Genomic DNA, 27,634 nt, shown 5'->3' with positions numbered 1-27,634 from the left:
GACCAATTTTGTCTCTCGCTAGCCTTTTGCCCTTAATATATCTGTAGAAGCCTTAGGATTCCCTTCACTTTGTCTGCTAGAGCAGCTCCGTGTTTTTTTTTAGCCCTGATTTACTTCCTACGTGTTCTCTCACATTTCTTGTACTCCTCATTTGTTCCTGCCTGCCTATACCTGAATGCACCTCCTTTTTTCTTAACTAGGGCTTCAATATCCCTCAAAAACCAAAGGTTCATAAACTTCTCATCCTTGCCCTTTATTCTGACAGGAACATACAAACTGTCTACTCACAAAATTTCACTTCTGTAGGCCTTCCGTTTACCAAGTGCACCTTTGCCAAAAAATAATCTATCCCAATCTACACTTGCTAGATCCTGTCTGATATCATCAACATTAGCTGTTCTCCAATTTAGGATCTCAAACTGAGGACCAGACCTATTCCTTTCCATAATTACTACTGGCATTATGATCACTAGAGCAAAGTGTTTCCCTGCACAATGTGTCACCTGCCCTGTCTCATTCCTTAATAGGAGATTTTGTATCGCACTCTCTCTAGTTGGGACTTCTATGTACTGATTAAAGCAACTTTCCTGAATAGATTTGACAAACACTTCCCCATAGTAAATTCACCCGTTTCTGTCTTCATCCCACAAATGGTAGATGTGGGGTGGACTTCAACATTTAAAAGAAATTTGGATAGGTACATGAATGAGAGGGCTATGATTTGGGTATAGGTTGATGGGACTAGGCAAATGAATGGTTCAGCACAGATTAGGTGGGCTAAAGGGTCTATTTCTGTGCTGTAGTGTTTTTTGACTGTACATATCTGGACATAAAGAGGGTCATGACTCAATTTTTAAAAAAACTCAGTTTTTAAAATTATGAAGAGCTTGTGCAGAATAGACACTGATTGTTTTTTACTTTCTAGGGTAAAGTAAAACCAGTATATAACAATATAAAGAATCTCACACAAACTTCATCGGGATTCCAGAAAAGACACATTGTTGCCAAAAAGTTTTAGGAAGCTGGTGCTCAATAGTGCAGTGCGTGATTGAGGCAAATAATATAAAAAAAGGGAAGGCTGGGCAAAAACATAGGCATGAAGGGAACTGAAGATTGGGCTGTTCGACTTTGCTGAGGAAAGATTGGAAGAAACTGAAGAGGAGCTTAAGCTGTGAGTTAAATGGCATGTCTCTGTGCCATCAATCTTATGTAATCTTATTACGCAATGCTTATGGCATTAGAACAATTCACAGCAGTTTAATGAAATTATGATTATTTAATATATAATTTATGCTCACCATATGCAAAGAACTTTCATTCTGTGGTTATTTCCTCACAGTGCCTTTAAAGGATCGCATGCCGAGCCTGGTATCTCATTCAGCCAATTTAAACTAACCACCCTTTATCTGACTCACAGTTAGACAGTTCTTGAATTCTTCGAAATGCAAGGTCACAGCTTTAGGGTTATTGATTTTACATTCAAGTTTACAGAAATAGTAAGCTATTCGCTAGAATGTCATTGATGCAGATAATTGAAGTTTATTAAGTAAATGGTTGAAGCTTTTAAATACAAATTCAAAATTAGGTTTTAAATATTTATCTACCTTATATAATAATCTACTCTTTGCCTTTCTCATTTTGAACATGTACTTTCATTGTTCCACTGTTTTACTTTATGAAATTGTGAATGTCTGTTAACTGTAATTCTATGTTTGTTATCATTTAATTTATATTATTTGAGCAAAATAGATGTTACATCAGTCTAGCTTTGATGGTACTTTAGCAATACTTTTTCAGATTCAGATTTATTTATTACATGTACATACATCAAAACATACAAGTATACAGTGAAATGCATTGCTTGCATTAAAAACCAATGCACCCAAGGATATGCTGGGCGCAGCCCATAAGTGTCACCACACATTCCAGTGCCAACAAAGCATGCCCATAATGTTCAGCAGAACGACACAGAACACAAGCAACGAAGCAACAACAGTGAAATAAGCCTCCCTCCCATTCACATACACAGCCCTCTAACCCCTGGACAGGCTGTCTTTGGCCTCCCGTCTGCAGTGGATTCATGGATTTGCAGAAACTGAGCCCCGACTTCCCCAGCAGATTTGCAGAGATTCACAGACTCAGGGGTTTGGCCATCAAGCCTTGACTTTGATTGACTTTTGGGCTTTGATCCAGACCTCTGATCAATCTTCAGACTTCGATCCAGACCTCCAATTGACCTTGGACCTTTGATCCAGACCTCCAATTGACCTTGGGGCTTTGAACCAGACCTCTAATTGACCTTGGGGCTTTGATCCAGACCTCCAATTGACCTTGGGGTTTTAATCCAGACCTCTGATTGAACTTTGGACTTTGATCTGGTCCTTGAATTGACCTTTGGGCTTCAACCTGGACTTTCAATCAACCTTTGTGCTTCAATCTTCGGTATTGTCCTTGGACTCGCAGATGATCACAAATGAGGACCCTAAATGAGGGCCCAATTTCCTGGCCTTGAACTGTGGTCTTGCTGATGACCGGACCCTGAATGTTCTCACTGGTCTTCCAGCCTAACATCTGACTACACCCTTTATAAGTGGAGCCAAGGCTTAAACTACTGTATGTCCTTCAATTTCCCCTACATTCCTGCCCCTAACCCGTATCTCCCCTCTGTCCCCAAAGCCATCCCTATGTACCTGGAAGAAAAAAACCCTTGAAAATAACTAAGTCTGAAACGCAACTTCAGCAGACACAGCAGTTTAGTGCTATCTTGAGCATTAGGTAAATGCTAACAAATTCAGGATTCTCTGCAAATGAAAGACATCTCAAGCTTATTTGATTGAGCTCAGCCAGTGATTTCTAGACTACATCACACAAATGAATCCCACAGGCAGACCCATAGTGCAGCAGGTTCTTGCTGAAACTCCGCAGCATTACTGGTAGAGAATCAGTTTCCAGATCTTGTGTCTGGTTAGACCTGATTCTGGATCTGTAAGCCCACTAATTAAAAAAAAACACAGAAGTTGCTAGAGGAACTCAACAGCTCAATCATCATCTATGGAAGGAAATTAACATTAGATATTTCAGGTTGAGACCCTTCATCAGGATTCCATTTGTCCCCAGTCATTAAAAAATATACCTTACTGCTGGAAAGAAACAGAATAATCAGGTAATACAAATGTTTACTTTTATTTGTTTTAATATTTTAATTAAAAGTTATTTTAGTTGATTTTATTTTTGATAATGTTTTAATTTTTTTTACTAGTTTCTTTTTAATATCAGGAATATTCAGACACATTTAAACACATTGAAAGAATCAATGGCTTGAAAAGCTTTTTGGAAGATGAAATAGAATTAGTGTTTTTCCTCTTGCAACAGCTAAATACATTGACAAGATGGCTGGCTGATATTTAGTTTTAGGCTTTAGTTACACAAGGAGGTCTGTCTGAGGAGATTTACTGGAAATGAAGTGGTAGTTTCCAGTAAATTTTGTATTGAGGGTCTTGCCTTATGTGGAGTTGTTATTCATTTGTAGGGGAGAGAATTGTGACTCTTGCCTGGCTACCTGGATGCCCCTTCATGGCTCGTCAAAGTGTTGCAAGCTCTCCAGTGGCTAAAGATTGAGCGGTTAAGAATATATGAGCACTGCTGCTAACTGTGGGAACTTCATACTACACTTTGCACCTTTAAGCTTAAGTAATTTCTTCATAAGTAGGACAACTGAAGATGCATCATCAGTTGGTTACATTCTTTTAAGTTGAGCACAACAAGGACTAGGAACTTAATAAACAGTAGGGCTATTATTGAGATTTACACCTAGCATTTGGCCAGCACTTCCAAATGAATATTAATTAGATAGATCCCATGACTCAACAAATATATTGTTCATGAGATAGTTGCATCCAAAGTCAATACTGTGTGAATCTCAAAACATTCTGAGTTCTTGCATAATTAAAAATATGTATTTAATCATCCAGTGCAGAATACCTGAATAAGCAAGATATACCTGCAACATTAGCCAGTGTCTAAAGAGAGAGTCCTGAGAGCCAAGTCAATAAGTGGATATAGGAATCTAGGCGAGAGGGATAGCGTGAGCACTTAAGGCATATGACTAGTAGCTGTTAGTGGGATGGGAGCAATGGACAGGAGGTTCATTGTTTGAAGGAGCTCATTATGCTAAGTAATTGTGGGAATTGGGGAAGGGATTGTGATGGTTGGACTATGCATGCTGGTTTTCAGACATGCAGTTTAGTTAAAGATAGGTAAGTCAGGGGTGTTCAAGGTTGAAGGTGCCCCAAAAGAGAGTCAGGTAAATACATCCCTCATTGGATATTAATTTGGCACTAGGTTCCCTTTGTAGGGCAGCAACTTAATCAGAGATACTCCCTTTAAATCACTTAGAAGCTGGCTTCTTAAGCAACGTGAAATCTTGCTTCTGCATGAACGACCACACTAAGCGAATGCAGAATCAGGTACAAGTATCTTAAACTTTGTGAAAAACTTTGCATGCAACTTGCATGAACTCCTCAATATTCAATTATATTTGATTTTCCTCTGTAATCTATAAAAACATGACACTGCCAAATCTCTAAATGGTAATATATAAAAAAATAAAATTACAAATTTAAAGAAAATAAAGAACAATCTGTATAGATGAACTGCAGTTATTCCAGAGAAATAAAGAGAATGAAAGAAGAATGCAACTGAAAAAAGTGTGCAGAAAGAGACAGGAAAAAGAATGCAAGTTTAAAAGATTTAGTTTGAAAGATGTAATTTGAAATTTGTTAGTATTCCTAATAATAACTTATTTAGGCAGCAATGAGTCTGTATAAATTGTTACATTTTGTGACTATGGACATTATTTTGCATTAAATTTCTAATAAAATTGCTAGAAGGATAATTACACAATTACCCACGGGCAAGCCTTAATTTTCTGTGCAATTTAATGAATAATAATACATAATATGTTTCAAGCACTTAAAAACATTATGGCTCAGGGTAATATATGTTCTTTGATGAAGCGAATGACAGGCTTGTACACTGTACACTGATTATGTACACTGATGAACATAATCTAGATTCACTACACACCTCTTTATACCTTGAACCAATTGACTGATTTGTGCATGATAATACTGAATACCATTAACATATCATTGTTTTTCCATGAAGATTTGACCCCATGAGCTTTCTTTAATCTGTTATTGTAGGTTTTGATTTTGCCGTTCAAAATTCTTGGAGGTACATCTAAAAATCTCACTCAAGAAGAGCGAGAACATTGAAGGAAAGGACAAATAAAAGACACGGCTAAGAGAATTCCCTACTTTCTCAACACTGTTCACAACCCATGGGAATACATACAGTTTAGTAAGGGATAATATCCTTCTTGACCTTTTTAATTGTGTAAAGCCCCTCCACAAACTCCTGCTCCCACAAAGGATGTTCTTAATTTAATATGCAACCTTGTTCCTATTCATGTTTACTTCACATTACTTCAACCACATTCTTCAACTATCCTCAACTGATAGCATGCTCCTATTGATAATTTCTACAACGTCAGAATTCTCTGTATAAAAATAATTTCTCCAAACATCTGTCCTATATCTATTAGATTTATATCATTTCCCCTCAATCTTAAAGCATCAATCATAGCAGACATTCTGTTTCTAACCATCCTTCATAATTATCAAGACTTATGAAATATAATTTAATGTATTCCAATGAAAATAGCTCTATTTGTTCAAAGTTTATTGATAGCAATAATTCTTAATACCACTTATCATCCTAGTGAATCTAGACCATATGTTCTTTATTTCTTCAATATCTTTCCAATATCATGTGAAGCCTAAAATTACTGTGCAGTAAGCTAACAGTGGCATTATAGATATTTTAGAAGGATTGATAACTGCATCTCAACTCTTAACTCATTGCATTCCTTGCTGTAATATATGGTATCACATTATTTATTTGTTTGGACTTACAGTACTTTTTGTTATCAAGGGATTCCTCTAGTTAATTGTCTTAATATTGAATTACACCTGCTGTGTATTGTATCATTCTACAATTTAACAGCATCCTCTCACAGTTTTGTACTTTACTCATTCTAATTCATTAAAATACAATAAATCAAAGTATTTTGATTATCGACTCTGTGGTATAATTTTTTTGGTTCTTTGCTACTGACGAATATACTTAACTATTTTCTTTTTTATAGATTTCACATAGTTGCAAATCCAATGTTCTATCCTTCCTCCTCTCCTTTTTCAACAACCTCACATAATGAAATTCTGAGATAGATGATGCAATAGATAGAACATCCTCATCAGCTGTGCTCATTTCCTCGTTAAATAATTTTACTGGATTTGTTAATCACCACTTTAGATTGTGAGATATAATCTGCTGAAAATGTTTTTAATGATACAGTATAGATATTTAAATAATTACATCTTTAGTTAAATATTCTAAAATATACCAAATCCAAAGCTGTTAAATTGACTTGTGGGTAGTTAGATGAGTGAACGTCTCTTTGGAAAATGAGCATATTTTCACAACCCTTTAGCCATTCAATGAATACTAGAATCCAGAAATAAGAGAGATATTCTGGCTGTATTGAGCATGTGGAAATCTGTGATTTCATGCAGGTCTGTGCATGTATGTACATCTGCACAGGTGTGTCTTGTGTGTGTGTCTGCATGTGCAAGTGAAGTATTCCCATTCACACATTCATTGCAAATAACCCCAAATCAGGCAGGGTTGGGTGCCAGCGTAGATAAATGTGTGCATAATTTAACAGCTGTAGTCCTTCCCTGATGAAGCCTTTGGCAAACTTACAAACTTAGCCACTGCTCTAGACAAAGATAGCTCAGGCTTTGGAAGGCTCAGGTAATCATTTAAAATATTATAGTAATCCTTGGGCTCAGAAAAAATACAAGGAATTTTCCTAGGTTTAGAAAACATGCTTCTTGTCTTCACCTCAGTTTTCCCACCTATTTATTTTTTCTGATTGCAGAATAATGCTTCTTTTTGGTGCACATTCACATTACCCATTCCAACATATCAAACATATGTTGCTTTTCGAGTGGTATGGAATATGTAGGAGTTTCACCACACAAATTAACCATGACATGGAAGACTTCAGAAAATGGAAATATCCCCGGTTATATTCATCCAGACTTGACAGCAACTTATCTTGGAAAACATTAGGATACAATCCCCTTTCCTTTAAATTAACATCACATGTGAACAATTCATATTCTTCTAACCTGCATTAAAATATATCAGTAAATACAAAACTATACTTTAGCCACCAAACAAGCAGCTGACGAGTTTCATGGTCAAGTTGAAACTTTGTGCAAACTCAGGTTACAAAATCAACAGCTACTTCAGGAACATTTTCTTTCTATCAGAATTTAAATTACAGTTTTAACTTTGCTAGTTTAAACAAAGAGTAATATGCTATTTCCCATCCTCATAAGTCCCTATCACTTGATTCTTTTACCTGCTGTTTATCAGTAAGCTGTTCTTTCCATATTTGCGGCTGTTACCACCAAGAACTTCTCAGGTGGACATAGTCAATAATTAGAGCTCAAGAACACACTGCAGGAGATTATGGGCTAAGGGGTGGGAGGTATATGGGACATTCTGCCAGTGAAAGTGGTTGAGGCAGGTACAATAACAACTTTTCAAAGACAGGTCAACAGGTACATGGATTGGAAGGGTTTAGAAGTTTATTGGCTGAACACTGACAAATGGCATTAGCTTGGTTGGGGCACTTTAGTTGGCATGGACCAGTTGGACAAAGTAGCCTATTTCTGTGCTGTACAACTCTACCTCTCTCTAGGTCAGTGGTTCCCAAACTTTTTTATGCCATGGAGCCTTAACCATTAAATGAGGGGGCCATGGACCCCGGCTTGGGAACACCTGCTCCAGAGTCAAGCCACAATTAGTTTGATCTTCCAGCCCTTGAGATGCAAGTCATTTCAAAGATAAAGTCTTATATGAACATCCTTGCAAGATAGGATGCCATGAACTCCTTGCAGAAAATAATCAGTTACAATATGTTGAAAGAGCCATATACACAGAAACACACACACTTCACAGTATTACATGGGAGCTACACAGAAAAATCTTGGACTTTGCATTGATCTGCTCTGGGTGTGTCTGAGTCACTATTCTGTGAAATGAGATCTCACTTGGATTAGTGAGAATCAGGATTGGGGTAAAGAAATTGGACTAACTATAACAATTCAGCTCAATTTAAGTGCTCAAAACCTGCGTCAATTTCTGGAACAAGAAGGACTGTGATAGCTGAGTTTTCACTCCACTAAATAGCCTACCAGGTTTAGAAAAAAAAACACCTCATTTCTCACCTTTTTGTGCTTGTGTTATTCTTTTCATGTTATTCCAGTCCCTGATTCCTCATCTTGTGAGGTAGCTCTTCATAAATCCAAAATTATTACCTCCCCTGGTTTACTATCCCTTTTATTTGTAACCTTAAAAGAAATGTATTTAATTCATCTATTTAATTGCGTTGTGGATAGTGTGGAGGGCTCTCAGAGGTTACAGCGGGACATTGATGGGATGCAAGACTGGGCTGAGAAGTGGCAGATGGAGTTCAACACAGGTAAGTGCGAGGTGGTTCATTTTGGTAGGTAAAATATGATGGCAGAATATAGCATTAATGGTAAGACTCTTGGCAATGTGGAGGATCAGAGGGATCTTGGGTTCCAAGTCCATAGGACACTCAAAGCTGCTGCGCAGGTTAACTCTGTGGTTAAGAAGGCATACGGTGCATTGGCCTTCATCAATCGTGGATTGAGTTTAAGAGTCGTGAGGTAATGTCACAGTTATATAGGACCCTGCTCAGACCCCACTTGGAGTACTATGCTCATTTCTGGTCGCCTCACTACAAGAAGGATGTGGAAACTATAGAAAGGGTGGCAGAGGAGATTTTCAGGGATGTTGCCTGGATTGGGGAGCATGCCTTATGAGAATAGGTTGAGTGAACTCGGCCTTTTCTCCTTGGAGCGATGGAGGATGAGAGGTGACCTGATAGAGGTGTACAAGATGATGAGAGGCATTGATTGTGTGGATAGTCAGAGCCTTTTTTCCCAGGGCTGAAATGGCTAGCATAAGAAGGCATAGTTTTAAGGTGCTTGGAGGTAGGTACAGAGGAGATGGCAGGGGTAAGTTTTTTTACGCAGAGACTGGTGAGTGCATGGAATGGGCTGCCGGCAGTGGTGGTGGAGGCGGAAATGATAGGGTCTTTTAAGAGACTCCTGGATAGGTACATGGAGCTTAGAAAAATAGAGGGTTATGGGTAAAGACATGTTCCGCACAGCTTTGTGGGCTGAAGGGCCTGTATTGTGCTGTAGGTTTTCTATGTTTCTATGTTTCATCATATAGTTTTCTTTTCATTAGATCATACTGATTTTTCCTAAGCAAATTATGATATTCTTGAACCAGTCATGCTGAAATAGTGGTGCAGACTTGATGGGCCAAATAGCCTAGTTCTGCTCCTATATCTTATGGTCTTTAGGTCTTAAACTGAATTTTAATACATTTTATGCTATTTCCTTTGTAAGTTTATTTTCTAGTTTCTATAATCCTCCTTTCAACCTTGTGCAATATTCACTGAACATTAAACTTTGTTTCAGAATTGAATCTTCAAATATACACTGTAGAAAGTTACTATTGAAATTAATTCCAAAATCCATTCCAAGTTATTCCAAATCACTGTGTTAAAAGGGCCCTCATCTGCCTTTTACTTTTTGAAACTAGGATTTACCTTGAGTAGTAAAGACGATATAATTCCGTTTCATCACTTATCTGCCCCACTCCCATTAGATACCAAAGTCTAAAATCAATCTAAACTGAATATCTCTGTATTTTGTATTTATGCTTAATTTATTTCTTGTAACTATGTTTTGCTGCATTCTTGTGAAAAGTAAAACAGTTTCAAATTGATACCTTTGATATATCAGCTGGGTCTACTGCATATGGCTATCTTTAATTAAAGCTGATATATTTTATACACACAATAGTACAAAAAGAGGATTGCATTCAATGGAGATTTCTATCTTTTTAATACTAGATCTGATTTTTTTTGATAGAATTTAAGGCATTGTGCTTTACACTTCCCATTGAATACATCAAAAACTAATTGCAAGATAATGAACGATTCTCTACTTTATATGTCTAGCTTGCAGTGTTACTTTTTGAAGTGGACGTCATATGTTAAAGTCATACATACTCCGAGGACATAAACCACTTGTGCAATTTTCTGACTCCAGGATAATTCCATCACATTCCTTTCCTCCGTTTCTTGGTGCTGGATCAGCGCATTCCCTGTTTCTCCAGTGTGTGCATTCTGCGCCACAAGTAGACCACTTGCTCCATTCAGTCCAACTTCCATCTACTGAAATAAAAAGAAGAAATATATATAGAAGACCAATTTTGCATATAGACTGTTCTTAACTTCATGTCCACTGATATCAAGTACCTTTTTAAATACAGTGATTTATACAACTTGTTCTACAGCATAGTCTCAGGACTTAACATTGAATTCAGCAGTTTCAGATAATCAAACGTTTTAAACCCATTATTCATCTTTTTTAAAATTTTTCTCAGTTCTAATACTTCAGATTTCATTCATCTTCTGGTCTATACATCCTCCATATTTATCTTTATTCTTTTAAATTTTTATTTAGAGATACACCACAGGAACAGACCCTTCAGACACAAGAACCCACACTGCCCAATTACACCCATTAACCTACTGACCTGTACATCTTTGGAGTGTGGGTCGAAACCCATGCAGTTGCAACTCCTTCAGGCAGCGATGAAATTGAACCTGGGTCGCTGACGCTGTAATAATGTTATGTTAACTTCTACGCTACTGTGCTCATTATCCTTCTCCACTGTGGTTTAGAAGGTTAGGTCCCATGGAATCCAGGGACAACTACGTCAGGTGGATTCAAAATTAGCTCAGAGGTAGGAAGCATACATGTTTGTTGAAGGTTGTTTCTCAGAATGGAAGCTAGTGACTAGGGATGTGCACAGGGTTCGGTGTTGGTCCCCCTGTTATTCATTATTTATTTAAATGATTTGGACGTGAATAACAAGGCTCCACCAATAAGTTTGCTGATAACACAAAGTTAGGAAGAGTTGTTTATAGTGAAGTGAAGGTTATTGGTGTGAAGAAAGTTATTGTAGATTACAAGGGGTTCTTTATCAGCCAGGGAAGTGGGCCAAGGAGTAGCAAATGGATTTCAATATGGATAGAAATGAAGTGATATATTTTGGAAAGACAAACCAGCATAGGGAAAATATTATGAATGATAGGGCATTAGAGATATTTATAAAAGACAGGCACTTGTGCAGTTTTTTTGAAAGTGATATCATAGGTAGACAGGGTAGTGAAAAAAGGCATTTAGCATATTGGACTTCATGAGTCAGGACATTATGTATTGGAGTTGGTACGTTATGTTTCAACTGTATAGGTAAGGGTGCATGGAATACTGTGTGCAAGTTTGGTCATCCTGTTATAGGAAAGCTGTACTTAAAATGGAAATAGTTCAAAAAAAGACTTTTGAGGACATTTCTTGGACTAGAGGGCCGGAGTTATGGAGAGAAGTGGCCAGGCTGGGTTTTTATTGGGTGGAATGTAGGAGAGCGAGAGGCAAACTAATAGGCATGTTTAAAATGCTGAGGGACATGGATAAGTTTGGAAGAGTCCAAAGCTAGGAGGCATAGATTTAAGGTAAGTGGGGAAAGATCTAAAAGGGAACCAAGGGGCAACTTTTTCATGCAGAGGGTGGTAAATATATGGAATGAGCTGCCAGAGGAGGTGGCAGAGACGTGTAGGATAATAACATTTATGAGGCACTTGGAAAGGTACATAGAGGTTCAGTGTGATATGGGTCAAGCACAGGAAATTGGGACTAACTGGGTAGGTGCATGGACTCTGGCTGTAGAGCCTGTATCTGTGTTGTATTGCTCTATGATTCTATGAATCACCTCCAGCCTGTATCACCACCATTTGTGCTTTTCAGACTCTTCTGTTCTCTACATTCTCTGAGAACACCCCCATCCCTTTTGTTTAATTGCCCTTCCTCCTTTCACAGCACTCTTGAAATTGTTTCATTCTAATTTTTCCAATTGCTGTAGAAATATCTTTAATCTGAAACATCTTTGATTCTCTCTCCACAGATGCTACATGACCTGTCAAGCATCTAGACCAGCTTCCATTTTTATTTCATCTTTCCAGCATCTGCAGTATTTTATTCTTGGTCTGCAGTATAATGTGACGTAATCATTGCTGTAATATAATGCAGGCAATTTTACATTGATTTAGAATGGTACATACACAGATAGCATTTACAAAGTCCAGGAGCCATAATGAGTCATTTCTGCTTCACCAGATTATTCCTTCCTTGGATTGGGTGTCATTAATCAATTTAACACAAATACTGAAGGTGAATAGAAAAGCTAGGAAAATAATTGTTGCATAGAGCATAAGACCTATCATCTATTGATTCTGCTCCAAGCCACACACTTTCCTATCATATTCACTGTTACTGGATTGAACTCCCTATGCACCAGAGATTGAGAGTAACTTTCACCAGAGGGTCTACAGGGCTTCAAGAAAGTTGTTTAAGAGATACATACAAAAAAAAACAAATACAAAAGCCAAAATACCTGCACCTTTTAAAGGATGCATTTTTCAATATACAGTATGAGGCAGAGAATATAAAGCTGCCCAGAGTTAATAGTGATAGATTACACTGCTGGCTGATTGTGGCAAGAAGTACAGTAAATAAAATCAGATAACCAAAGCATAAGCAGTCCTCTCAGACTACATGAATATCCATATCTCCATAATTTGAAAAGGAGCAACTATACTGTTAAAGAGCACCTCTTGGATTGACATTTTCTTAAAGCAGCAATGTTATATAACCCCAAATGTGTCATAAGGTGGGCATTGATGGCAGACTGAAATGCAAGACGCAGACACTGAAATACTGGGAACTGGGCGGGACTAGAGTTAGGGATGGGACTGGACACAGACTAGGAGCTGGGACAGGAACACAAACTTGGGCTAGGACCTTGGCTAGGAAAGTGGGACCAGGGCAAGGAACTGGGAACTAGGAGCCTGGGTTTGGACCTCTGAGCCAGAGACTGGTCAAGGACCTAGAACCTGGGTCTTGACTGGGGCTTGGACCCCGGAACTAGATGAGGACATGACGTGGCTACAGGACTGGAAATGGCTTGGGTTCTTTGAGGCTTGGCTACAGGACCAGGCGAGGCTTGGGTTCTTTGAGGCTTGGCTACAGGACCAGGTGGGGCTTGGCTACAGGACCAGGCGAGTCTTGGGTTCTTCGAGGTTTGGGTATGGACTCCGAGCCAAAGACTGGGCAGGACGAGGTACTTCTGGGCAGAATGAGGAACTCCTTCTTACAGCACAGGGCCGGCACCCTTCCTAGGACACAGGGCCGGGATGCTTTCACAGGGCTAGGCCCCTTCCTTGGACGCTGGGATGGGATGACCGCCAAGGTAAACTGCCGAGGAAACTGTCAGGGATTCAGATGGGGAGGGGAAGAGAACAGTCCTTCCTCAGGGTTACGGCAAAGATGGCCTGGCTTACCCCACAGAGGCAAGGACAGGAAGGTGCAGATCCAACCAGAGGGTAACAGCAAGGACGGCCTGGCTTACCCCACAGAGGCAAAGACAGGAAGGGGCAGATCCCACCGTAGGGTAACGGCAAAGACGGCCTGACTTACCCAACGGAGGCGAGGACAGGAAGGGACAGATTCAACTGCAGGGTAACGGCAAGGACAGCCTGACTTACCCCACAGAGGCAAGGACAAGACGGGAGCTCAATCCGGGGTGGCTCTGAGTCTCGGTGCGGCCAGCAACCTTGGTTGGCTATGGAAACAGCTGAATCCATATCTAGCTCACAGTGACAGATGGCCACTCAGCTGGCCCTGGAAATGGCCGAATCCATACCACGATGACTGCTCCGACTAGAGACAACAAGGCTCCATGAAGTGGTAGTCGTCCAACCAAGCCTAGAGATCATGAATGTCTGCTCCAGCCTTCTACCAGTGGGTTGCTCCAAGGGGATACTGATAAGACAAACCAGCACCCACACTTGACCCCAGGGCCACTTATATTCCCAGCCCCAAGACGAGCATCAGGTGCCTATGATTAAGCCCAACTGAAACAAGGAACAACCAGAAGACCAGACCAGACTGTGAACCGGAACGCGGACTTCACGGACCGAACCATGACAAAATGTGCTCTACACAAAACTTCCTTTCTCATTTTATCATGTAATAGTAAATTGTACTTAACTTATCAGGTTCCAACTTTCTGGACATGCTTAATGTGATTTTACATACTTCACGTAATGTGAAGAATGTATAAAACTGTATAATACATTAGCACTGTCCATTATATGTCACAAGTACTTTTAACATTTGCACAGTTTTTGTGAGTATAATAAATACGGTTTAAATGAAAAAAAAGTTACCTAATCTTGTTTTCCTGTCAATAATTCAGAAAAATTATAAAAGGTTTTGGTATTTTGTCATTATTGTTTTATTCTGACCTAATTTATAAATATAAAGCTATTTGTATTTGAATTAATTTATTCGCAATGCATGATAAAGGCATTATGTTTAAATTATTCACAAATAGAAGTTGTAAATCATCAGCTTATACATCTGCTACATACAGAATGATGCATTTTGACATGATCTGATTATTATTCTCCAAAACTCAGTATAAATTTGTAAAGGTTCTAATTATTACAATTGTGAAAACAATGAATGCCTTTTTTTGTTGTGAAGTGACGTCAAACCATAAAAGAAACAAATCTGGAAGCACTTTGTGACTTTTAATGCAGGGTTACTATTGTCACTCCAGGAGTACAAAGGCATTTCAAAGTAAAAGTGGAAATGTAAATAAGTTATTCAGTTCACTTCCCAGAAACATCAAGAACTTCTTTCCTCCTACTCTGCTGCAAATTTTCGATTACATATGCGGATGCTTGGCAGTTTAGCATTACCTGTCTTCAAGTGCTTTCCACACTCTTGCCCTTGAGCAGTGGTTCAGCTTTGAAATTAATTCTGGCTGATTTTTGATTCTGCAACCCACAGAGCAATGAGGCCAACTGCAGCATCTGTGCTAAAGTCCCAATTAAAATCATCAGAATGTGGCTGTCCTCTGATTTCTCCAATTGATCCACTTCCATCATTTATAACAACATCAGAGCCAAGCAGTTGCAATTATAACAATGACGTTGATTTCTATTTGCGGAGCATGGTTTGTGGCTGTTACTAATGCAGCCTCCTGCATGAGTGATCCAGCAACATCAGGTTGACTGCAGCACATCAAATGCCAGAGTCTCACACAAGTAGAAAGAAACTGCCTCCGCATCTCTTATGTGCGGCTGTAACTACATGGCATGCTGCCTGAGAAACAGAGCCATTGCTTGGGAACAGCAAACACTTTGATTTGATGATTGTAGCTCTTACCCTGTAGTACAGTTTGGACTCAGGATTGCATTTTTGCATGCTGCTTATTGTGCAAGATTTTTCACATACATATAGATGCACCTTTCAGAAATATTGAGGGAATCACTCTATTATAAAACCTTTAACTCACTATCTTTGCTGGCTAAAGTTCTAATTCATGATTCTCAATGACTGACTAAAGTTGCAACTTCCAGATACATAATTGTTATATCTAATGACATCAATGTAACATTCAAGAAACAAAACTCTCCTTTAAACTATGCAGGCTGCTTTTCAGATGTTTTGAGCACAGTAGACCCTCTGCTTATCTGAAAGCTGAGCCCTTCGTAAGCAGAAGATCAATGGCAAAATGATACAAGCATCTTTTTGTCAGGGCAGAGAGGAAGAGATGGAGAGAGGATGTACGCTCCCTCCATCCATTATGTTTCAAGTGGAAATCACTCACTTTTACGTGGTCGTCTTTGAGCTGTGGTTGAGTATAAGTTCTGAGGCTTTGGTTTAGGAGGCTTCAGTGAAAGGAGGCTGAGCAGGTAGGGGCAGATAAAGTTTTCCTTAGCATTATTTTTCCTATTAGAAAAGATGGAATGTCACTCAGAGCAATGGTATGCTCCTCCTGCAGGGTGTGGGAGATCAGGGAGACTGCCAGTGTTCCTGAAGATTATACCTATAGGAAGGTTGTACCCCTATAGGAGCAGCTCCTGACTGAGTTCCAGAAGAAGATGGCGCCAGCAAACAACATGACCTAGGGCGACATCTTCCAGACGGTTGGCAAAGCTATTTCTTTCACTTCTTTTCCATCCTCTTTTTCTTTCAGATGCATTTCTGCTACTGTTGGAGCTTGTAATTTACATTTTGGTGGTGTGACTTCAGGCTAATTGAGCAGCCTGGCGCTTAGCTATCTCTGAGGTTGTTCGGTGAGGTTTCGAGTGAAGCGTGCAGCCTCGAGGCCAAGAAGCCAGGGGTGTGAGTCCATGGTTGACTCCATTCTGAACTGACCTCACTGACTAAGGCATTGAGGAAGATTGAAATCATCAAGGCAAGAGGGGAAGGTGAGCGGATGTCCAGCATCTTCGACCAGCCTCTCCCTCGATGCTGTCAGAGGAAGGTATCTGCTTGTAATGGCCGTTCTCTCCCTCTCACTCGCCGCTCCTGGAGGAAGGTCCCTGCAATCGAATGGTCTCTCTCTCCCTCGATGCTGTCGGAGGATGGTGCCAGAGTCCTGGGTATTGGACAAGGTTTAGTTGATGTGGTTTGTGGACTGGACTCTGTAGTTCACATCATGAAGTGTTTCTATTTGCTCCTTTTTTTTGTTGCTAGTTTGGGCAAATTTGATCGGGGCAGCCTACAGACAACGAATGACAGTGCTAGATTGTAGACACAAGAGGTACTGCAGATGTTGGAAATCTGGAGCAGTACACACAAAGTGCTGGAGGAGCTCAGCAGGTCAGGCTGTCTGATTTATGTTCTGAGGTTTTCACTCATTTTTTTTTTGCCTTTTCATGATGTGTTTGTTTTTGCACAAGGGGAAAGCAGGGTTGCTGCTTTTCTTTGAATGGGTTCCATGGTTTTCTTTGCTTTGTGGCTGACTGTGGGAAAACAAATCTTGGGGTTGTATACCACATACATACTTTAGTAATAAGTGTATGAATCTTTGAGGTGGAGTTGGACATACTTAGAATCATCCAGGATGCTTAGAGCACCTTAGTTAAAAGTTTTAGTGAAGTAGTCACATGTAAGGTACGAGCTGTAGATAGTTGGGTGATTACCAGGAGAGGTAAGAGGACAAGACAGACAGCACAGGATCCCGTCAAAACCATTCCTCTCAGCAACATCTGGATGCCGAGGGTGGCATATCAGGACATTGCAACAGCAGTCAGGTTGGTACCACTGTAGCTGGTTCTGTGGTTCAGCAGGGAAAGATACACAAAGCAAAGTAATAGTGATAGAAGACTCAATAGTTAGGAGAATAGACAGGAGATTTATATGGCTGTGAGAGGGTTGCCTCCCAGGAACCAGAGTCGAAGGTCTCTTAAAGTGACTGAAGAATATTCTCAGGCAGGAAGAGCAGCAGCCAGAGGTTATAGTGCACATTGATGCCAATTATATCAATAGAAAAGTGGAAGAGGTTTGTGCAATAAGTATAAGGAGTTAGGAAAGTGGCAGAAAGGCCGGACCACTTCAAAGGTAGTCATCTTTCGATTACTTCTCGTACACTACATTAGTTAGGACAAGAATAGAAAGATAGAAGAGGTGAATGTGTGGCTGGGGAAGTGGTGCAGGTGGCAGGGTTTCAGGTCCTTGGGTCATTGGAACCTCCTTTGGGACAGGGTGACCTATACGAGAGGGGTGGTTGCTACTCGGGAGGGTTTAAACTAGTTTGGCAGAGGGTTGGGTGCCAGAGTACTGTCAAAAAGTGAAGGGATTTAGAGGAAGGTATATGGCATAACCAGTAAGAACAAGCTGGAGCTAAGTAGCTGACACAACAAGACAGATGGGTTGAAGTGTATTTAGTTTAATTCTATGAGTATTATGGGTAAGGATGAAAAACTTAGACATTGGATCAGTATACGGACCATGAGGTTGAGAGAGAGATGGAAATTGACAATTAATGTTCTGGCATTTTGATATTTTAGAAAAGGTAGAGAAGGAGGGGAAGAGTGAGAGGACTTACACTTGTAATCAGGGACAATTTCACGGTAATTTCCAGGGGACCATAATGGAGGCATGGAGGCCTTAGCCACTGAGTCTATATAGGTAGAACCTAAAAACAAGGAAGGTCTGATTGGATTGTACTACAGACACCCCCAATAGCTATTGGGACATTGAGGCACAGATATTCAAGCAGATTAAGGAAGGGAGTAAAAACAATAGGATTATTGTAGTGGTTGACTTCAACTTCCCTAATGTAGACTGGGACCTTCTAAGCACAAGAGATTTAGATGGGCAAGAATTTGCTAGGTGCATACAGGAGGGTTTCTTAAATCAATATGTAGATGGTTCAACAAAAGGAGGGGCTATACTGGACCTGGTGTTGGGTGATAAGCCTGGCCAGGTAAACTGACCTTTCAGCTGGAGAACAGTTAGGGAACAATGACCACAACTCCTTACGTCTTTAGATAGCCCAATGGTAAGGATAAGTATAGTCCTTGCAGGAGAGTATTACATCAGAGCAGGGGAAGTTATAAGAAAGTACATGGACTCTATGGTAGTTACTTGAAACCAGCTGATTTTGAACAAGTCCACGTCTCACATGTGGAGAGTGTCTAAACACCAACTGCGGAGTTCAGGACAGGTACCTTCCTATACAAAGAGAGGACAAGGATGGCAACTAGGGAACATTGGATGTCAAGAGAGGTGGTGAATTTAGTAAAGAAAAAAAAACAGGTAGTTGAAAGTTTTAGGAAGCTAAAATCAAACTGAGCACTTGGGAATTATAAAGAAGCCAGAAGAGAACTCAGGAGGGATTTAGCAAAGCCAGAAGGGGCCATGCAAAGAGTCCCTGGAAAATAGAATTAAAGAGAATCCCAAGGCATTCTACACATACATCGAAAGCAAGGGAATAACTAGAGCGCAGATGGAACCACTCAGGGATAAGGCAGGAAAGTTTAATCAGGCCAAATGTGGAGTGTTGCACTTTGGAAGCTCAAATGTAAAGGCCAGTACACGATTAAAGGCAAAACACTTCACAGTATTGATGTGCAGAGGGGTTCTGACATCCATATCCATAGTGCTCTGAAAGTAGGGTTAATAGGGCGATTAAGATGGCATTTGACATGCTTGCTTTTATTTGTTGAAGAACTGAATTTAAGAATTAGGAAGTTATGTTTCAGCTTTATAAAACACTATTTAGGCTGCATCAGAGTATATCATTCATTTCTGGTTGACCTATTAAATGAAGGAAGTCAAGGCTTTGGAGAGGGTGCAGAAGAGGTTTACCTGGATGCTGTCTGGATTAGAGGACACGTGCTATAAGGAGAAGTTGGACAAATGTGTGATTTACTTTGGAGTGGTGGGGGCTTGTGAAATCTAAAAGAGGTTTATAAGATTATGAGAGGCATAGATATAGTGGACAGCCAGTATCTTTTCCCCAGTGTTGACATGTCTAATGTAAGAGGCCATGTATTTTGGTTCAGAGGGGGCAAGTTCAAAGGGGATGTGCAGGTCAATTTTTTATTTTACAGGGAGAGTGGTAGGTGCCCGGAAATGCACTGTCAGGGGTGGTGGATACAAATATGATAGGGGTGTTCAAGAGGCTCTTCGATAGGCATATGAATGTGCAGAAAATGGATGGATATAGACATTGTATGGGCAGAAGGTCATTTGTTTACTAAATTAATTAATTTGGCATGACTTTACGGGCCAAAGAGTCTGTCCCTGTATTATATATCTATGTTTTATGTTCAAATTCTAATTGCCTAGGAAAGTTATTCTATTTTTCTTATTAATAAAATATCAATTTGAAAGTGCATAATTTATAGTAAATTTCCAGAATATGTATCATCATTAATAGATTAGGAAACAACTCTCCTCCCAGAAGTAAATAACTTATTATTTTGTTAAGTTGTGATTATTGGCTGAAAAAATCTATATTCACCATTAGTATCTCCTATATCTCTCTTGCTGACTTAATCTTTTAGTTTCCATTGATCCAAAAACACTTTTAAAGCAGCAGTAACTGGCTTTCAATTTGAGGATAAGTAAATATCAAGGCTTTCTCAATCACAGCAAACTATAAATGTCTTGTTAACTTCTTTGTGTCTTAGCAGATTGGTGTACCATGCATGTTAATAATTACTACTAAGATTTTACAGCAGACGTTTTACCAATGACAATGCCTTACAGAAAAATCTGAATAAAGATTTACTTTTACTGCGGCAATAGCATGTTATAAAAGAATCAGTGAAAACTCCGCCGTAAGTTCCCTTCGCCATCAGATTCCTAAGGGGTCCATGAAACCATGAACACTACCTTACTATTTTTGCTCTCTTTTTACACCACTTTTTTATTTTATATTTTATGTATTTAATTATTTAGAGATACAGCATGGAATCTCTCTTCCAGTCCAATGAGCTGTGATCTACCCATTTAACACTAATATAGTTAATTTACAATAACCAATTGATCTACCAACCAGTACATCTTTGGACTGTGGGAAGAAACCAGAGAACCCGAAGGAAACTCATGCGGTCATGTGGAGACCGTACAAAGTCCTTACAGATGGTGCTGGAATTGAACTCCAAACTCCAGAACGTCCCGAGCTGTAACAGGGTTGTGCTAACCACTACGCTACTGTGGCACCCTATTTCATGTTGCGATTTATAGAATATTTGATGTATTCCACTGCACTGCTGCCACAAAACACTAATTTCACCACATATGTCAATAAAAATAAACCTTATATAAACTGTGATTATAGTTATGTATTAAGGTGAAACAACATGAAATTTTAATTGTAGTTATTGCTCAAGTGAAATGCGCTTATAACATCTTTCATTCTAATACTAGAAATAAAAACACATCAATTTCAAGCAACATTAATCCGATTCCTCTAATGAAAGATGCAATTACATTTTTACTGGTGTTTTTACAGCCAATATATCATCCAAAATTTTTTAAGAGGTCAAGGATTCTTCTTGACATAGCATAAATATGTAACTCTCGTGAAGATTTTTGTTTTGTTTCCCCCATTCTTATTCTCTAAATTCTTTCACTAGAGCAAACTTTTTTCCAATTTGTTTCTGTTTCTTGTGCATCCCTCCTTTCCTGCCCTTCACTTGTAGTAGCTGTGCCTTCATGTTTCTGGTGCTTTAGAACAAAAAGTCCATTTTCTTCATTTTTACTGATGTTGATTCTCGCTCCCTCTCTGTCTCTCTATCTCCCATCTCTCTCCCTGTCCATCTCTTCTCACCTTCCTCTCTTTCACATGCACACATACAAACACCAGAGCTCAATATATTCATTAAAACAGTTTGCAATGCCATCTATATTTCAGTCAACCTATAGTTTGTTTCTGAGTCAGACTTCTGTTGTTCTACTCCCAGTCAAGAACCAAACACAAAAATCTGTTCTGAAACTTCAGTACAATAGGGAGTACTGCTTAATCAGAGGAGTTATTATTTTGGATGATACTTTACTGAAGCTCTGACAGATCTTTAAAGATGGCACTACAATGAAGAGGAAGGGAAATATCTCCAGTGTCCTGGAATATGTTTATTCCTGAATTAGCAGCAATAGAACTAAAATAGATTGCTTGGTCATTACCACAAAGTTCTTCTGGGAATTTACACCATCCAAACTGATCTTAGTGTTCCTATACTGCAACAATAATTGCACCTCAATAAGCATTAGGGTTTCTTTATTGGTTTTAAAGAATTTTCATGTGAGCTGAGGTTGCAAAAAGGTACTATATCAACACATTTGTATTTTTTAAATTGCCTTTATCTTTCTAAATTTTTGTCCTTGTGTTTTCTGATTATGTTCCTGTGACATCCTTTAGGATGTTTTACAAAATTAAACTGCTACATAAATGCAATATGGATATTACTTCTGAGTGCTTAAAATATTTGTGGAAAACTGCCAGGGTGATTTGCAGCCAATAATTGCTTTTTGAATTGCAGTCACCATTTGGTTGCTGTAAGCTTCCACCAACTGCGAAGAGATAAATGGTGAGGGAATAATTTTATTAACTGGTTGGGAGGAGGGAATGTCAACTCAGACCATGAGAGGCCTGTGTCGGGCATTTTCATGCCTTACAGGGCGCAGATTGAAAGTCTGTGTGGGGCACCACTCCTCGCACAGACACTAGAGCAATGTGTGGTTAAGTGCCTTGGTCAAGGACACAAACATGCTGCCACAGCTGAGGTTCGAACTAGCGACCTTCAAATCACTAGACGAATGCCTTAACCACTTGGCCACGTGCCAAGAGAAAACAAAATTAAGGAGTCATGAGGAATATGATATGAAGTGGTTGATGCACTTTGCAAGAATGGATAGGTGAGTGTGTGGCTATGGGCGTTATCTAGTTGACTAGAGATTTAAAAAAATAAAGCACATCTGAAACTCCAGGCTACAACTGACATTGTTTTGATTGAATTATTTTAAACAAATTTTACATAAAACTTAGTCTCTGAAGTAGCGCAGGAGGAAAGATTGTGTCTATCAATTATTTCATTTACTTTTACAGTTAATAGTGAATTTGAACTTCTTTGTAAAGTAGGGATTGTGACAACCAACATACGCACATGAAGATCCCATGTGTCTAAATGTATATTATTATTTTCTTCAGTATTTATGAAAATTAATGTTCCTCAGTTAGAATGCCATAATACTGGTTTACATTTCAAAGTATTGAACCAAATTGCTTTCGTGAAATTTCTCATTCTAACTTTCAAAAATAGCTGGAATTAACTTCTGTGAATGAAGCAGGTAAATCCAGCATGGTTTTTTTAATTACAAGATGTTTCAGAGCTAAAACTGAATCTAACAACATTGGATTGAAACTCATTGGCTGTATCACTGCACCTGGAAATGACCTTAATCACCCTACCTACCTGAGGCAGGTGCAGAGATCTAATCTCATTGGCCCAAGGTGCTGCGGATTCTCCTTTTCAATGAAGTGGCAGTTGGTGCCAGCACATTCAGCTCATATGATGTCAAAGAAAAATATCAGAATCACTAAACTATTTCTGACCAGAACAATCAAATTATAGCTTTGAAAGTGGAATGTTAATTTAAACCAACTGTCCTTATTGGTTTTCAAATCTTTTTAGTTGAATTTTAATCTTCTGCTCAGTGCCTGGAGGTCGGAAACATTGTCATCTACCTTTTTATCGTGAAGTACTTGAGTATGTGACCCTCATTTCAGTGCCATTGAATGCTGTGAATATCTGTTTCATGTCTTGAAATCTCCTAAATATTGGTATAACAATTTTCTTCAAACAAATCCATCAGAGAGCAGACATGCCATTGCTATTGTCCTACGGAAATACAGATTTCACAAATGCTCTCACAAATTCCTGGCTCAAAATGTGTTCAGTATATTGGTTGCTACGAGAATACAAAAAAAAAGACACACTTCCTAATATCCCACAGTCTCAGGAACAAACTGCCTTTAATGTTTGAAAAGATCTTCACAAAAGTGCTTGAAGAATACAGAATCCAGATTTTCCCCTTTCTCTCCCTTCCATTATCAAAGGCCTGTACATCATACCAATGAAAAGCCCAAGGGTGTCACAACAGGCATTACATTCTATAGGGCAAATGCTGAGATGTATTCATTTGCCACTCACATGAACTGCCACAAGAGGGCACTGGACTCTGCCTCATGCCAGGTGATCTTCACTTCCCAGAGAGGCTTTACAGAGGCTCAGTACCAGTTTGTTGTTCAATTCTTGGACCCTAATGTCATTGTGTCCTTGTTTAGGTGTTTTCCAGCTAGCAGATAGCATCTTTTTCTCCTCAGAAACGTGCTTCTTCAGTTCCATCTTTTCATCTGAAATCCCCGTGAACACCATTTGTACTCTGCTTCTCGTGTACGATTGCAATTCTGCCTTCTTTTTCCTCCCCCCCCCCCCCCCCCACACTCTGCTGACACTCACACCCTTGAGTGTTTGCTTTCTGGGATTATGAGTATGAGTGAGTAGCTGAATGAAAATGTGTGTGAACATTAAATGAAGTCCCTAATGTCAGTGGCCTTATATTAGGCCAGTTTCCTTCGATCCTGTAGAAAAACAAAGATAAAAAGCAATGAGTATAAACACTTCTCATTTCTATACTCTTCTGATGGAAATCTCAGTGTAACTATTAGAAAACAAAAATCTCTTATTACTTTGAACCTTGGTACCTGTTTGTCACAAAGCAACAGTAGATGCTGGAACAGTTCTTTCTTCTCTCAACTGATGGGATCTTACTATACTATATTCTTGTTGGAATAATGGAGAAGTATCTGTTGTCATTCATCCTCAACATGACAATCACATAAATTCCTTGTAATTTTGGCCTGCACGAGAGCAGAACAGTTGTTATTTTCAGTGGGTCTGGTTTATTTGACACTTGGAGAATTCCCAGCTCCACTGATCTCTCTAAGCTGTGCACATACATGGCTGCACGGTAACTGAAATGCTCCTGTGCATGTAGCCTTTGTTACTGCACAGATAGAATTTTCTTTTGCATAATGTTGATATAATTTTGAAATTATGCAAATATAATTTTGAAATCTATGTTAATTGTTAAACACCCTGTAATTGTTTTAATGAATATAATCCATAAATTTTGTAAATAATAAATGAACCACAACTTTTACTTTGACAATGTAAATACGATGAAGCTTTGAAATGTTTCGGAGTTTCAAGTTACAACATGTTACAAATTGTGACAAAAAGTACAGAATGGAAGTTGGTAGCTCATTGTTACTAAAATGCAAGCCTGCTGAATGCCAATGCTGTCTAGTCAAAACATTTTGCTTTTGCCATTGTGCCTGTCAGTTGTTTTGACTGCCTGACATTGCTTACTTGTGTTGCATGTTGTTGTTTGTGTGCGTGCTTGATGTGAAAAATTCTAAATTCTGACATTTTCTGGTTAGTATTCTTCAAAAAAAAATCAATATCTAATAAAAATTTTAAATTAAAAATTGATGGAATAAGAAAATTCATTTCCATAATTTTCTTCATGTCTGTGATTATTTTATTAAAATGATAAGGTTTTCAACTTACCTTGTTAAATTGTTCAAATAGTAATTTTTTGGTATTCTCATTAAAAATTATTATTAGCTTTAGCATCCCAAGGATGTTGAAAAGAAAAGCAGAAGAGTTAAATGCTTTGAAAAACAAAGCTTGTGCAAAATATAAGTTAGAATGGATTTTGCAACTCAATGATACTGAATTACCATTTTCACATCAAAAACAAAAAATAAAAATAGCAATAATTTTATAAATCAAGATACAGGTGTAGGTTTTTGCAAATAAAGCAATGGAGGTGTTTTATGGTAAGAAGAACCACAACAACTCATTTACTGTACTCCAAACACCGAATTCAAAAAAGTGCAGCAACAGAATTTCACGTAATACATCAGACCAGTCTCTTAAAGTGAATCCCAACTCAATATCGGCGGTTGTGAGTTATCTATATTTCTATCAATTGCATTTCCTTACACAGGCCCACCGAGAATTCACTAAAACCGCCATTGTGAGCCTGTCCAGAGCTCGGATGAGCCACCCGTTTAGGTACAGTGTTCCATGAGTGGAAGAACAGCATGTGCATCTGACTCATCGAGAGATATGTTGACATGATCATGGTCATGTTGTGACGGCAGCCACATGGTAGTGGAATCCTCCAAATCAAGGTGGGCCAATGTAAGACGACCTACTGAAATACGTTCAGATTTACCCCTCTTGTCTATGATAAAAATCTTTCTCACCATCAGAAAGTGCAGAATGGGCCATTGTAAGGGGGCCTAAGGGAATGTTGGTGTGTGTCATAGCAAATGAAAACATACAAGGCAGAATATGGGTCAAAAGAAACCCAAGAGTGCTGTATGCCATGCCACCTTGGGCATAGGGATAGCTGAAAAGAAATTTAATTTACTGATGAGGGGTTGATCAGCAATCGTGACGTCTGGAAAGAAATCACCTAGCATTTATAATGGCTGACCATATACCAACTCTGTCAGGGACGACTGCAGGTTCTCTTTCGGAGCTGTTCTGAGCCCCAGCAGGACCCACGGGAGATGATCACGCCAACACTCTTCGGTCAGGGAAGCCTTCAGAGCAGTCTTTAAAGAACAGTGAATCCACTCACACAAGCCATTGGACTGCAAGTGATATGCTGTGATGTGCTGCATCCTAACACTGAGGTTCTGGGCCCATTACAGCCTAGAGGTCTGATATGAATTGGGGACCACGGTCAGTGGAAATATCAGATGCTGTGCCAAATCGAGCAACCTAGGTGCTGCTGAACCATGTCTGCGACTGTCGTTAACGCTGGAGGGACAACCTCCGGCCACCTGGTGGTCACATTAGTGGGGAGCTGTGTAGTGGGCCAGTTGTGGGAATGTGGTGCTTGACCCCATGTTCTGTGACCATAGTGGAGATAGTGGGCTTGGTGAGGTTTGGGAATTTGCCCAATAGTTGAACAAATTCATATACAGTGGTGCGTTCGCTTCACAGGGTTGTTTTGGGAAACTTGTTTGGTGAACAGGGTAATGACCCAAAGTTCTTGACATCCACAAGCCACCAGTTTTTACGATCGACTGATAGTCCATGGGTACACAGGAAATCAGCACTGAGTGGAGGTCTAGCTACCTTAGCCAGGATGAATTCCATTTGTAATGTCGCCCACTGAAGCAGAGTGTCACCTACTATGTCCCTCAAGTCTGGATCCTGCTGCCATTGGCAGCCTCCAGAAAGATTTCATCGCTCTTTGCCTTCTCAATAGGCGATACTAGCAGCACACTCACTTGAGCGCCCGTGTGCCACTGGAAGAGTCATCCTGTGAGGATATCCATAATGAACCTTTCCCTGGAGGCTGGGAGCTACAGTATTCACTGATCTCTAATATCCTGATGTGCTGGCATTGTCGAAACTGTAAGGCATCGTCACTTCCTAGTATTCGTACCAAAGCAAGCATGGTAAAAACACAGGCCAGGTGTCATCTGTTTCACAGTCACAGCATCCTTATGTTGGGGGCCTTGCTGAGGCAGGGAAAGGAGGAATGATGTACTGCTGCCTGGCTGAGTGTGGACTATCATCCACTATCGGAAGCTCACTGTGATCCTTAATGGGTGCGTTAGTGAGGACTCTGTGAGCTCGATCAGGCAATTGTTGCATGAAGAGTTCTTTAAAAATCAAACAAGGATGGTGATTTCGCAGGAGAGGCAGAATGTGGTCCATTAGCTCTGAAGGCTTAGCATCGCTGATGCTGGGCATGGAGAGCATTTGTTTGGCACATTCAGACTCCGATAGTCCAAAGGACTGCAAAAGGTAAGTTTTCAGTGATCGGTATTTATCGCGTTCAGGTGAGTGTTCAAACAGATTCATCACTCTCACTGCTATGGAGTTGCTGAGCGGCGCCACTGCATAAAAAAAAAATGGTGTCTTCGGTAGTGA

General features: G+C 39.5%; 1 protein-coding gene across 1 annotated transcript in view; it reads right to left on the bottom strand.

The window, feature by feature from the left end:
- Nucleotides 1-27,634, bottom strand: part of unc5a (unc-5 netrin receptor A) — a 337,030-nt gene that overhangs the window by 111,672 nt on the left and 197,724 nt on the right. The window contains exon 10 of the mRNA XM_072264606.1: nucleotides 10,247-10,411. Within this exon, the coding sequence (XP_072120707.1) occupies nucleotides 10,247-10,411 (165 nt within the window). The remainder of the gene's footprint in view (nucleotides 1-10,246; nucleotides 10,412-27,634) is intronic.

The sequence above is a fragment of the Mobula birostris genome, chromosome 7, assembly GCF_030028105.1.
Source record: "Mobula birostris isolate sMobBir1 chromosome 7, sMobBir1.hap1, whole genome shotgun sequence".
NCBI classification, from domain to species: Eukaryota; Metazoa; Chordata; class Chondrichthyes; order Myliobatiformes; family Myliobatidae; genus Mobula; species Mobula birostris.
This window is presented reverse-complemented; position numbering and strand designations above follow the sequence as displayed.